Raw genomic sequence first — 14,604 nt, forward strand, 5'->3', positions numbered from 1 at the left:
ACCGACCTTGTGGTACTGATGGTTACCGTCGACGAGGATAACGTCGACGGGACAATCGTCGACGAACACGCTGCTGATGTCGTCGTCAGAGTCACCGTCGACGAGCCGGACACTGCAGATTTCGTCGTCGGAAGCATCGTCGACGAGGCGGCCAGTCTTTTTCCCGAAAACTGGGAAGTAGACGCCTCAACAGCCTGAGAACTAGGTCTCGAAGGTGACAAAACAGTAGGTGAGTCAGCAGATGTGGCAGATGTCAGAGCCAAAGACAGTTTCTTTTTCTTCAGGAAGGGAGATGGCAACTCCTGCACACTACTGCGCTTTGAGGCTGTCTGGGAACGGCCAGAAGTAAGGCTTTCAATATCAGAAACTGGATCCTCCTTATCTTTCAGTCTCTGTAGCCACAATAAGAGACGGCCTTCCCTGTCCTTCAAAGTCTTTGTAGAAAAGGTTCTACAAAATTTACATTTTGCCACCTCATGATCTGGGTACAAACAGTAAATACACTTACTGTGTGGGTCCTCAGAGAATAACCGCAGTTTTCCACACGAAGAACAAGGTCTAAACAAAGATTTCTTACTTGAAGACATTCTGACAGACAAAAACTGAGCAGAGCTCAGGGAGACTACCTGTCACACGACGTGCGGTAGAAAATCTGAGGTCAGGAACTCTGAGGAGAAGGTTCTGGAGAGGTGCTGACGCCTGATTGGCTGTAGTTTGGACCAAGATAATGACAGAGATAGACTACAAATGTCTTTTTTCTCTCTCCATGTATCCCTATGGAGATTTCATATAGGTACATTCTTGGTGTTTTTACACCTGCATAGCTCTATTTATGGGATTATTTATGTATATTATGACTATATATATTGTTATTTTTATTTACCGTGGGACTCCCACTCCGACGACGGGGAATATTCAAGCATGTGAATCTATGAAAGACACCCCAATACTGGAGAACAATAGAGATCAGCACAGAGGACGCTACAGGTGAAAAGCATGGAAGGGGGATAGGATGAGGAAGGTGGGGATGGAATGTGGAAGGTGGGGATGGAATGTGGAAGGTGGGGATGGGATGAGAAGGGTGGGAACGTATTTCAGCAGATTTTAAAATATTTTGTTTAGCTAACCCATGAAGTATGTTTTCACTTTTCAAGACAGACTACGGAGGTATATTGTGTTCATATACAATACTCTTACCAAAATAGGTTGGATATGCATCAAATCTATCTTTCCACACTCAAAAAGCACAGCACTCCACAGCAGAAATGTTTCTTTAAATCTTAAGAAACAGAGCAAGAGAAAGCACTCGCACACAGGATTCGATGAGTAGCTGCCGCTACAGTTGCAGTAATTTGTGCACACAACATCAACGGCCTTGCTGGAAGACTGATGCCCTGAAGTTGGGACCACTTTTTCCCAGACACCTGAGTGGTCCTGATAATAACCAATCAGGAAAGTGATCCAGACAATAGAACACCACCCTTTGCTCAGAAAATGTAGAGATTTTCTCTAGACAACATCAGCACCCCTCTCCTACTTCCATGCACTTCAGTGTTTTTGATAGAACAAATAAGTTAATGTAATTTGACTCATTTACCTCCATATGGTTCATACTTACTAAGAATTAAGTAGATTACATATGTTTATTTTCACTCAGTCAATTAACGAGTTCGCTCAGGGATCGGTCTTATGACATAGCATGCTGAGTATTTAGATACATTTAGTAAATTTAGCATCACCTTGATACTGCAGGTTGAAACCCGTAACACATAACGAGGGCTTCCAGTTTTTACTGATTCTTACAGATAAATACAGACAGGAAAAACTAGATATTTTCCTGACTGTATTTATTTTTAAATACGGAAAAATATGAATAATTTTCGGTACTGTCAATCACGTGTGTTAAGTCAGCAGGTGTGCAGATTGACAGAAGGAGTTAAAACAGAAAAAAAATGTCCCTAATGAAGCTAAAACAAGTGCATATACACAGCTGATTATAGTACAATGCAAATGTTTTTAGGTGTCTGAATTCTACGATATATAGCTAAAACCTGTATTCAAATGTGAAACATTTATCAGTTAAATAAATGTGGAAATTTACCCATTACAACTGCCTTTATACACTAAATCCAAAATTAAAAATGGATAAATAGAGAAAAAAAAATTAAGAAGAAAAAATTGATACAGACGAAAATGTCAAAAAATATCAAAGATGCATAAATACAAGTAAACACAGAACATTTGGAAATTATTCAAGAGTTGAATACTGCATTTGTGGGCAGTCCCAAATTGGCTATTACAATACTCAATGCTCTGTATTTACATGGTCACATCAAGATAACATTGGGTGAACCGTCCTCAGTTACACGAGGCCCTGTGTCTTCAGATGACCGTATATAGAGCCTCGAATACAGAGAAGCCTATGATTTGGGAGAATTTTTTTATGTGCAATAAGCACCGACAGGTTGATTTAAGATACGAGGCTACATCACTAAGGCAGAAGGCTGTTATTGAGTGTTAACATTTCCTAAGTAGAAATTAGTGAAAAAAATTCAGACTGAAGTGGGGTCAGGTTATTCCAGGGTCTGGGGGACATAACCCGTTGTGACGCTGGCTCGCAAACAGTCCTGCAAGAAGAGGTGTACATTACTTTGGCTTCACTCGAGTACTTCCGGGGTAAGTAACTGTCCTGCCTAACCAATATTGTTCTCTGGTCTCATCATTCCTCTCTCCAGCCAGATCTACAAACAAGGCTTAAGAATGTTCTGTGGCGGGATCCTTGAGCAGGAATCAATCTCGTAATACATGTTTTATAAAAATAAATATTGAGGTTGAAGCCAAAGGATTGCATTAGAACAAGCCAAATGTGATTTAAGAGGCAAAGGGTTCTGCCATGTGCAGAAACAGGGATGGTGGTTATGGAAAGGGTCATTTTATAATACTTATCCACTGGTCCCAACTCTAGGACATTTTAGTATCTTATCTTAAATGAGTATTAAAGAAGGTTGTGTTATGTTTTTAAACAGAATGCTGATAGCACAGCTAAACCCGACCACTACAGCAATAGAATCTTCACTTGAACAAATAGGTCTTTAAATAACGCAAGCACCCATATGTTTCCTTGATCTACCAACTAGATCTCTAGAAACACTACTAAAAAGATAAAAAGCGAGAAAGAGGAACACATTACACGTTTATCTGTTAATAGCTGTAACAATGCATGGTACAGTTATAAAAACATTATTTATTAATATTGAATACGCTGAAAAAACAGTATACAAAGAAGCTGCTCCCCCCCCCCCCCCCCCAACACCAACCACATTTAAAAGTAACGGAACAGGTTAATGTGTTAAGAACAAGTTCTCTCGCAGGCTGTAAGCATACAGACACAAAGACAAGGCATTTACATTTAAATATGTACCATATTTACATACATGATTAGGTTTGTACCTTTGCTGCCCAAAAGATTAGCAAGGTACTGGTAGCAATCTAAAAACCAAATATGGTTACAATTTGATGGGTGTCCATACAGCTTGAATCGGTAAAATTGAATGGGAATGTATTTGAATTATTAGTAGAAATATTGTCTTAATTTACAGTATACAAATCACTTTAATAAAAGATCTGTGGGTATAACGATAGAGAATTTCTCGAGTACAGAGATCGCTAAAGTCTCAATTTAGTTCTTATATCTGCCAGGAAAACATTATGCTGGCTAGAGATTTAACGAGAAATGAATTCCTCTCTGCAAGACAGACTGGCACAACAATGATGTATTTACAGTTCTGCTTAACATTAGGAGATGATTGCAAAATCCAAGAAAGGAAAGAAAGATTGTTAATAGCTTTAGAAGGCAGATTCTGGTCTTTCTATGATGGAGCTGTAAACTCTTGCAAATTCTGCTGACATTCCTGAAATGTCTTCTTAAAGGAATCCGCCATCTCCTGAGTTTTAAATCTAACAGCAAATTGTTCAGCTCTTCCCTCACCATCTAAAAATCAAACAGGAAAAGACAGCTATTAATGCAAGATAATGAAACAGAACAAATTGCTTGTAGTTTTATTATTTTGTACGTGTGCCTACTCGCACAGGTTAACAGCCTGGAATATCCTGAGAGGCAAAGGAGATCGGAATTTTAATCATGTGGCTCAGGTGAGTTGCATACCCTTGTAAAACTCCCCTCACAGTCATTGCAAGATAATGAGAATTGTGGAACAGCCAGCACTAACTAGTTATCAATCCTTAAGTTTCTTGACAATAAACTATATTGCATTACAAGGAATCACACTTGGGCTGGGAGCATTAGGTAGTTGAGAGAATTTCCATATTTGAGAAATTGCATGGTATGCAAATTGTAAGGATTCCAGACCTTACAATTCCATCTTTTAATGGCTGCCAGAGCCAAAGCCAGAGAGTGCATTAAAAGTGATCAACAATGGACCACGCTGAGGGACAGGCCGAAAAGGATACATACAAAGACTATGAAAACATAAGGAGCCCACAAGGAGTACAACTTGCCCCAGTAAGGTCATCCACTGCCATACTACCTACACTATGCAAGACACTAAATGTAAAGATGAGAAAATAAACATGAAAAAACCAACATGGAACATATGTTAATGCTTCTGTTATCCAGACACTGAAGAGAGGGTTGGATCTGCCTGCTAATATTGCCCAGTTTAATGAGAAAGGTATTAACACTTTTAAAGGCTGCTCTTTAGCAACCAATCCAACACTAACTAGATCAGGATCAATAGTGATTCAAATCAGTAACATTCAATAGGAACAAGTTACTTACCTTCGGTAACACCATATCTGGTGGAGAAAATATCTAGCCGCATATTCCTAGCCTTTTAATTTCCCCTGGCGTCAGACTGGATCCAATGCAACTTCTCTTGGTAACAATTACTTAAAAGATGCTCCTTCAGTATCAATTTATAAAGCCCTTAATAGTCATGCACATTGTTACCAGCTAACCAACCTTCTACTGATTGCACTGAGTAGTCTACAAAATCTACCCAGGTCTGACTGGGTTTTTCGAGCCTCCCTGAATGAGATTCTATAATCTTCAGTGGTGAATTCAGAGGCCTCAATCAGAGTACCCTTCATGAGATCATAGGATTCAGCATGTTTCTCACGGACTCTTTCCCTGCACTTTCCTAAGAACATTCCCCACAGGATAGCACTCCACAGCTTCCTCTGGACCTGTCGTACAAGTTACTTACCTTCGGTAACGATGTATCTGGTAGAGATGATTCCTTAACGTAGAATTATCCCCAGGCGTGAGACTGGACCTGGAAATTTTTTGCCACAGCATATCTGCGCACCGGGGGCGGTACCACGCGATCCAGCCCCGACGTCGTCCGCGGACGTGACGTCAGCGAGGTCACATAAGTCCCATCCCGGCGCACTGACGTCAGTTTTCTTCGGAGAATTTTTCCACGTCGTAAAGCGGAGCCATCACAAACAAAAATGAGCGTATGGGAACAGTGTGCGAAAAAATGCAGTTAAACAAAAAGGGAGAAGCGAATGGTGAGGAACAGCACCATTAGGGACAGTGCCAAGCACTGCGTTACTGAAAGTCATGGAAAGGAAAGAGCAGAGCACCGCTCTGAGAAGCAACCCTGAAAAGCAAAGGCAATAACCACCCTGGAGGCAGAAAAAAGAAACATGTTAAAAATGACGTGGCAGACGACTGAAAGGCTGCAACCACAATCTATAATAGTGAAGAGCAACAAGGCTGAACAGAGGAGTAACGACAAAGCACCCCAAGACAACACCGTCAAAGAGAGCCATATCCCCTGTAAAAGGCTAAGGGCAGAGGCACAGCCAAGAAATCCCAACCCAGAGGATTGCATAGGAGAGTATGAATAGGCCCCATACTGGAAGAACCAGGGTGCAGGGAGGCAAAAGTACATATGAACCATCCGTCCAATCACCAGAAAAGAAGGAGGGGCACAATTAAACAGAACGAAGCACCCCGCCAGGGAGGATGAGAAAGAGAGCACCCGCAGAAGGCAAACGCCACCCGAAGGGAGGCGAGTGCAGAAGACCAAGCTGAAGGGTCCTCGCAGAACGGGGAGGAAGGGCGGGTTGTGAAGGAATCTGCAGCTAGAATCGTCTCTACTAGATACATCATTACGTTAGGTAAGTAACTTGTACACCTGATAGAGACTACTAGCCGCAGATTCCTTAATGTAGAATAGATACCCTAGCCATACCCAGAGGGGAGGAAGGCCTGCGAGAGAACCTCCCCAGTAGGAAGAAACACAGGGCCGCAGCAGGGGACGTGTCACGGGGACAAGAAGGGCGGCCCAGCCCCTACCAAGCAGAAGTAAGCAATAACAAGGCGAAGGGAAGACTAGGAGACCCCAAGTCCATCCAAGGTACAACTGCCACAAACCCTCGTAGGGACAGACAGCCGCAGAGGAGCACCCAGGAGAAAAGGAACCACCCCTACTCCTGGGAGAAGAGGTGAACCGGAGGCAGAGCCCGCCGTAGGAAAACACACAGCAATAGAGGACAGCTGAACAGGCATCAGCCACAAGCTAGGAACGGTTCCACAGCTAAGAAGCGCAGGCGTAAGATGAAAGGCACAGGTGCGCAAAGCCCCAGCAGAACAAGAGGAAGGGGCACAAGGGAACACACTAGGGGCCACGGCGGTGGACCAGAACGAGCAGGCGTGCGCAGCCGGCAGCTGGCAATACCATGGAGCAGTGCACTCAGAACAAGCCAGGCGCAAGCCGAGGGCAGAGGCCAGGGAAATTCAGAACAATCTTCAAAGGAGGATCGTTCTATAGACACACACCGACCACGAAGAGAAGTGGGACCAGCCAGAAGAGAAAGAGGAGACACACGGAGGACGGACCCAAGCCGTCAACCAGAACACAGGAAAGCCAGGAGAAACCTAGCCCCCCTGGAACACCAGACAGAGGACCAGGCTGAAACGCCGGACAGGAAGGCAGAAACGCCACGACACCGTAGACAGCATGCCAGACTAGTCGAGCGATGTAGCGAACACTGAGAATGACAGAACCTGGAGCAGCGCAAGCTGTGCCCGGACAAGACAAGAGACCACACCAGTGGTATATAGTGATGCCAGGAAAGGCAGGGAACCCGAAAAAGGACGACCATACCTTCCCAGCACAGGACAGAGCTATGCAATAGCTAGAAGTACCCCACATAGGGTATGATACGTCCCAAGAAAACATGGGAACACCTCTTAGGGAAACATCCCGCATCAGAGGACAGGAACATAAAGGCAGGGCATGATACGTCCCAAGAAACATTGGAACACTTCTGAGAGAGAAGTCCCGCAGCAGAGGACAAGAACCTAAAGGACCTGCAGATAGAACCGCAGACGGCTTGCCAATCAGCCAAACAAAAAACATACAGAAGGCCCAACCTGAGAACACATACGGGTGTACCAATAACCACAAAAAGCACAAGAGCCAAAGGGGCTGTACCAGCAGCCAACAGCACAAAGGGGTCAACCTAAGGACCCCGAAGGCACGCCAACCCACACAGAACACACAGACGGTCCAACCAAACCACTAAACCCCGGAAAAAAGGGGGGGTTAGCGCCGCCCATAAAGCAGCAGAGGAACCGCTAAGCCAAGTTTACGGAGGGGGAGGGGGAGGAGGAGGACGGAGCCCCGCAAGGAGCCGCTGAATGGCGGCATCCGCATGGGTGTTAAACAAAAGCACCCCATCAAACAGCAGGTCAACCAGACGCTCCCTAACATTCTCAGGGAAAACGTTATCCCTCAACCAAGCATGGCGACGGAGAGCTACAGAACTTGCCATAGTGCGGCCAAGAGCATTAGACACATCCAGGGCCGACCGAAGAATAAACGCGGCCAACTCCCGGCCATCCATCACATGGTGCCGCAGGTCAGCGCAGACACCTTCTTGAGAGGCTGAAGACAGAAGGGACTCCACGGAATCCCACAAGCTAGAAGTAGCCCTGGCCAACACACAAAGCGTGTTGAGCGCTCGGAAAGCAGCACTTGAGGAAGTGAAGAGATTACGCCCCCAGGAATCCAACCACGGGCCACCTGTGACAGAGGAAACAGCACCAAAGGTAAAGAAGGAAAAGCAGTCTGCAGAAGAGGGCCCTGGGTAGAAGGGTGGAAAGAGAGGCAAACTGGATCGTGTGGAGCAGGACGGTGGCGGTGGAGGAGCGACTGGGGCACCGGATCCCCCGTGGCAGGAGGCCCCCAAAAGAGAATTATGGAGCAAAGCTTCGAAAGGAAGAAGCAGCTCCCGTCCACCAGAGCCCTGATGGAGAACCTCAAGCAAATGGTCCGTAGGGAAAGGGGTGGCGGGGTCACCCATGTGCAAAATGCCAGCGGCCGTGGAAATGGCCCGGCCAAAGGCTGCACTCGCCTCAATAGGGCGTCGTGGTGGGGAGAGCAATTCCTCCGTGGGTGATGGCTGTAAACTAAGCCGGCCATCCTAGAGTCCAGCTGGAGGAAGAAATGGCCAACCCCGGAATGGTGGAAGATTCACGGACGAGTGGGGTACCTGAGGCGCCTCTGGTGAAGGCTGAGGCCGCGGGGACGGCGAAGAGCCCTCCCTGGAAGACGCCAGGGAAAAAGCGTCTCCGGGAAGAAGAAACAAAAAGTTGACGAACCTCCGGAGAGGAGGGGGCCTCTGGAGACAAGTCGACGACCCGACGCCGTGGAGTCCGCCACATGCGTCTGCGTGACATCGAGCGGCGTCGGAGGGGACGCCGAGACGACCTCCTCCACCACTTGCGCCCCAGGAGAATGGGGCGGGCCGGCTCCGGTGCGGCGAAAGAACGGTGCCGAAAAGGCACCGACTCGACCTCCGACAAAGCAGCCGCCTGCGTGGAGAAACGAGAAGGACCCGGGAACGCGCCCCAGCCCCTAGCCAGCACCCGTGGCGCCGTCGGCACCTGAGCGGCATCGGTTCGGCTTCAGGCAAGGCCGCCGCCTGCCCAGAAGACCGAGGGGAACTCGGGGATGAGCCCCGAGTCCCAGCGACCTCCTGCAACATCACAGGGACCCCCTTGGGGGTTTGTGGCGAGGCAGAGGCGCCGTGGGCCGCAGAGGGGAACCCCCGCTGGGCCGCACCCCGACAACACACCATCTCCAACACCTGAAGCCAAACCCGTCGGAAGGCCTCGCACGTGGCAAGGGATCCTCGGGCGTCCCAGGAGGAGGCGGGGCCAAGGAAGCCTGCAGAGCCGCAGCATAGGCCTCCATTTGGGCCCTAGTCGCCCCAACGCTGGGAAACGGCAGGTAGGGTGGCGACGAATAAGGCCGCATGTCCCGCGGAGAACCCGCGCCCTCCGCAGAGCGGGGACCAGGCCTCAGGCACAAGCTGTATGACTTACCGACGGGCGAACAACGCCCTAGGGGCCTCGGTTACGGGTGGGGCGATGTCGGAAGCTAAAGCGGAGATTCGTGGACCCTTCCGCGGGGGACAGACGCGGAGATGACACCGACCTGGATAACCGGGCCGAAAGGAGTTTCATCCGGCGCTCCCGCCGGGACTTAGGCTTTCAGATGCTGGCAAGCGTCGCAGTCCGTGGAATCATGGTGCTCGCCCAAACACCACATGCAAATCGGATGAGGGTCCGTCACCGACATCTGACGAGCGCAAGACTTGCACGCCTTAAAGCCCGAAGGCATTCGCACACTGTCCCACACGCGAAGCGTGAAAAAGAAGGCCTGAAAACAGGCAGGGACACGATCCGGATCCGTGTTGCACGCGGAACTGAAGGAAAACTAACGTCAGCACGCCGGGGTGGGACTTGTGTGACCTTACTGACGTCACGTTCACGGACGACATCAGGGTGGGGTTGCCTGGTACCGCCCCTGGCGCGCAGAGATGCTGTGGCAAAGATTTTCCGGGTCCAGTCTCACGCCTGGGGATAATTCGACGTTAAGGAATCTGCGGCTAGTAGTCTATCAGATTGCTAAGGCAGGCCCTCTCAAAAACGATGAATCACCCTCACAGAATTTTGGGACAATCCCTTTGGGGGTTTTAGGGTCAAAATAATCCCAATGTATTATTGTGCTGCCACCAGAGATGGGTCCTAGGCCCACATCTTTTCTCTCTCTCTATAGCTAGGAATTGAGCTTCTATATCTGCCCTCCTGGCTAGTCTTTCCAGAGGAAGCTCTTCATGTTGGGGGATGGGGGGGGTGTTCTGATATTCTGCAAGATCAATGTCATTCTCTGGATGCGCTTTGTCATACTCTGCCGAAAGCTTCTGGGCTGATATTTGGTAGTATTTGATCCAGGCTTCAGGCCATAAATTTTACACACGTCTCTAAGCTGTATCATTGGCAGAGACAGGTAAGGTATGAGGTTGAGTTCCTCCACCTGTACCAGCTCTTCTAGAGTACTGTTTCTAGTGCTCGTTATTTTTACTAACTTGGGAACCTTTTTGGAAGGAAAAAAAACAGCACCACTAGTTTCACAACTACAATAAGATGTTGATTTTTAAAACAGTTGTACTAGAAGGGACCTAACCAGGGCCCTAATAATAAATTAAACATTGCAAGTTGGGATGTGGGACCTGTCCCTGCTGCTGCGTCAGGAGATCTATCCGAAGGGCCAGCGGATCGAAGGACAAATGCTCATGCCCAGGAGTTCGAGATACCACACTCCCCGTTCCCAATCCAGAGCCACTAGGATGATTTGGGTCTTCATTCTGAGGACTCTGGGTGGGTGTGGTGTCAACGGAAAGGCGTACAGTAGTCCCGAAGTCCACAGGGGAACGAGTCTCTGAGTGCGAGCTGCTTTGGCAACTCCAACTAGCAAAAGTGCTGACACTGCGTGTTCTTGGTGATGGCAAATGGATCAAGACATGGTTCTCCCCATTCGCGGAAGAGAGACAGCACCACCCCAGGTGTAGACACCATTCGTGGTACGCAAGGCATCGGTGGCTAAGTTTGTTTGCCCCGGTTTTCAGAAATCCCGCCAGGTGTTGTATGACCATGAAGATGTTCTGACGTCCCCAGCCACTTCCAAAGGCGCAGGGCCTCCCCTTACAGAGTTCACGACTCGAACACCTGAACCAACCTCCCCTTGAAGGATGGAGGTAAGGTTTTAAACGCCATGCGGATGGCCCACAACTCCAACAAATTGTCATGGAGCCGGGTCTCCACCGGAGACCAGAGTCCTCTGATCTCTACTTCGCCCAGGCGGATGCCCCATTGCAGAAGGGAGGTAGCAGTTTCCAAGGTCATGTGCGGGCAGGAAAGTTAGATGGGTGTGCCACTGAACAGATCGCAGTTCAGTATCCACTACAGTTCTGGTGCAGTCTTCTCCAAAATCTGGACATGATCGGAAAGATTCTCTTGGTGTTGTGCCCACTGGAACTTCAGATCCCACTGCGGAGCACACATTTGCCACCTTATGTGATTCAACAGCTGGATGCAAGAGGCCATGAGACCCAGCAGTCTCAGAGTATCAACAAGATCCAGGACTAAAGCTGAAACATCAGGATCATAGCCGGAAAGTCCTAGACTCTCTGAAATTTAGAGTAGGCACAAAACTTCACTGTGTCCAGAACAGTACAGATGAAAGGGAACATTTAAAAGAAGCTAGGTGTGACTTCATCATGTTCATAGTGAACCCCAATAAATGTAGAAGGTTTGCCGTTGTCTGGAGGTGGGTGATGACCGCCTTGGGCTAGCCGGCCTTCAGCAGACAGTTGTTGAAGTAGGGAAAGACTGGGACCCCCGACCTCCGAAGATGAGCAGCAACCACCACTATCACTTTCGTGAACGCTCAGAGTGCACTGTGAGACAAAAGGGAGCAATCCAAATTAGAAATGCTTTAAGCCCACCGTGACCAGTAGGTAATGTCTGTGGGACGGAGATGTGAAATTAAGTGTTGCGCAGGAGCAATGCTACAATCTAGCCTCCAGGGTCTAGGGCAGATAGGGCTTGGGCAATGGTGAGCATAGAATCTATATTTACTCAGGAATGCTTTGTGAGGGCTAAAGGCCTCCATTCTTCTTCAGCACCAGAAAGCAGAAATAGCAACCATGACCTACTTATGGTTTCGGCACCAGCTTGATGGTTCCTTCGGCCAAAAGAGCCTGCATTTCCTGGCTTACTAAGGACACATGGTCCTCAGACAGCCGTTAAACGGCCATTGAGCGGAGTTGCGATAAATAGGAGGGTGTAACTTCGCATGATCTGCCCACCCACTTGTCTAAGGTGACATTCTGTCAATCTGATAAGAAGTGCCAGATCCTAGACCTTACCAGATGTCAGTGCTCCGACACGAGTGCACTAAAGAGGTTTGGGTGGGAAGGCAGCGAGAGGTGTGGAACGTAACTGCACGGTGTCCTTGCTAACCACGATGTCTGTGGGAATCTATGCCACGGCCACAAAAGGGCTGGAAAGCCTGCTGGCCCTTTAAATATGGCTGATATTGGTGGGTATTAAACTCCCTACAGTAGCCACGAAGAGAAGATAGAAGGAATGAGGTTGACGTGAATCAGTGGACATCCTAGTGAGCAAGCCTTGACCATACTCTCCTTAAAGCACTCCAGAGATGTATCTGCCTGGTCACCAATAGGTAAGAGTCATCGAGGGGCGTGGCCATGAGGCTCCCCTGGACATCCCCTGAAAAGCCTGCCAACTACAACCAAGTGTGGCGCCTAAAGCCAATGTGGAACCCATCACTCCGCCGAGAGAGCCCGTGGTGTCCAACTCACACCAGATGGTTACTTTGCATCGTCCCTGCAGGCAAGCATGGCTTGTGTAAGGATAGCCCAAGCCTCCTTTGGGACTATAGGCAGCACTTGGGCCGCCGAGTCCCTGCACAAAAAGCAAACGGTATTGACCAACCACAAGTACAGGCTGGTAAAGGATCCTTTTTTACCAAAGGACTTTAACATTTTGATGCCCCTACCTGGAGGGGTAGTAGGGAAGGAGATTGGGTTGACTCTAACCGTTGAAGCTTGCATCACAAAACTCTCGGCATGGTGTGCTCCATGCGGATGTGGAATTCCCTGGTGCAAGACAGTGACTATGTGCAACCGGACAGTTAACGTGGACCTCAAAAGAGGGCTTGGACCAGGCCCCCAGGAGGGCATACATGAGGGCTTTGTTAAAAGGAAGCAGGGGCTCTGCACCGGAGTGTTCTAGCTGAAGCACTTCCATGAAGACATTAGTCTTAACCTCCACTGATGGGAGCAGAGATCAAGAACTTCAGCTGCCCTCCTCATGACCAGTGCAAATGACTGACTTTTTAGTGGCTAGACCAGGTAGGGAGACTAAACAAGCAAGGTGCCTAAACCCGCTAGCTTCACCCAACTCTCCGTACCAGTTCTCCTCCAGGAAGGATTCGGCGACGTCATCAGTGGGTTCAAAAGCCTTTAATTCAGGTCCTTCTCAAGCTCAACGAATGAAAGAGGCACCATATCAGAGCCCAAGGCTGCAATAGTTTAGGTGGTGCCGGTCTCGATCTCAAATGGGGCTGATGAGGTGCCAACTCGGAGTCGAAAAGAATAGGGTACACTGCCTTATGGCATCAAGAGACTTCTGCAACAGCGTCAAAGGGCCGAGACCTGGTGAGGGTAGCAGAGCCAGAATGGGACTCAGGATCGGAGTTGGTCTGGAACCAGGAATAGATCCAGAGTGCCCAACTGGAGTCGAGGGGAAGGCCAGCGAAGGTAATCCAGGGGCAACACTTCTCAGCTCCTTGCGGGTCATGGCTCGTAAAAACTCCTTAAGCCAGGCAGGAGTCGCTCTGGCTCTTAGAAACTCTGGGAGACGCAGAGTAGGGGTCTGCGCCAGCTCCAAGGGTGGAGTGAGGGAGTGTTGCCGGGGACGCCCCTGGAAGGGGCGGACGGCCACGGACAAGGCAACCAATGGTTTGACTTCTTTTTGTACTTACGACGACTTGGACTTCGAAGATGGCCAATCACGGGAACAGGTCCAGGTGTGGGCCAGAGACCACCCCCAAGACCAGAAGGAACGCTGGGCCTTCTGTTGCCGCAATTGAGCTTTAACTCTCTCTCCCGAATCACCTTGGAGTGCATCGACAAACAGTCGGAGATAGACTGAGTCATGGCCCAAGCCCAAAGACATACCAAATAGGGATCAGTCATAGGCATCTGTCTATGACATTCCTCGCAAGGATTAAAACCCATAGGTTTTAGAGGGGACATGTTCCTAGCACACTGGAAACAATAAAAAAACACCTCGACAAAAGTCGCGAAAAAGTTGGTCAAAAAGTGACTGAGGTAGCTCTCCGGATCCACAACTGTCGGCACAGAAAGAAAGGAACAGACGTCAGAGTGCTGGAGTGGCAATAATATTGGCTTCGCGCACATCATGTCGTGCCACCTACCGGCATGCAGAGGTGCTGCTCAAGATTGTGTGGATCCAGCCTGACAGCTGATGAATATTCTAAGGTAAGGAATCTGCGGTTAGTAGTCTCCTCCAGAATACTGTTTTAATGTACAATTTACTTACCTTCGGTAACGATGTATCTGGTAGAGACGATTCTAGCCGCAGATTACTTAACGTAGAATTATCCCCAGGCGTGAGACTGGACCCAGAAAACTTTCTTGCCCAGCATTTCTGCGCGCCGGGGGGCGGCACGTCAG

At 48.7% G+C, this 14,604-nt stretch overlaps 1 protein-coding gene across 1 annotated transcript in view; it reads right to left on the bottom strand.

Moving 5' to 3' along the window:
* Positions 1-3,176: 3,176 nt before the first annotated feature.
* LOC146805425 (E3 SUMO-protein ligase RanBP2-like) overlaps positions 3,177-14,604 on the bottom strand; it is a 427,039-nt gene continuing 415,611 nt past the window's right edge. Inside the window, exon 28 of the mRNA XM_085622638.1 lies at positions 3,177-3,991. Coding sequence (XP_085478764.1) covers positions 3,870-3,991 — 122 coding nt within the window. The 3' untranslated portion in view covers positions 3,177-3,869. The remainder of the gene's footprint in view (positions 3,992-14,604) is intronic.

The sequence above is a fragment of the Triturus cristatus genome, chromosome 8, assembly GCF_964204655.1.
Source record: "Triturus cristatus chromosome 8, aTriCri1.1, whole genome shotgun sequence".
Lineage (NCBI taxonomy): Eukaryota > Metazoa > Chordata > Amphibia > Caudata > Salamandridae > Triturus > Triturus cristatus.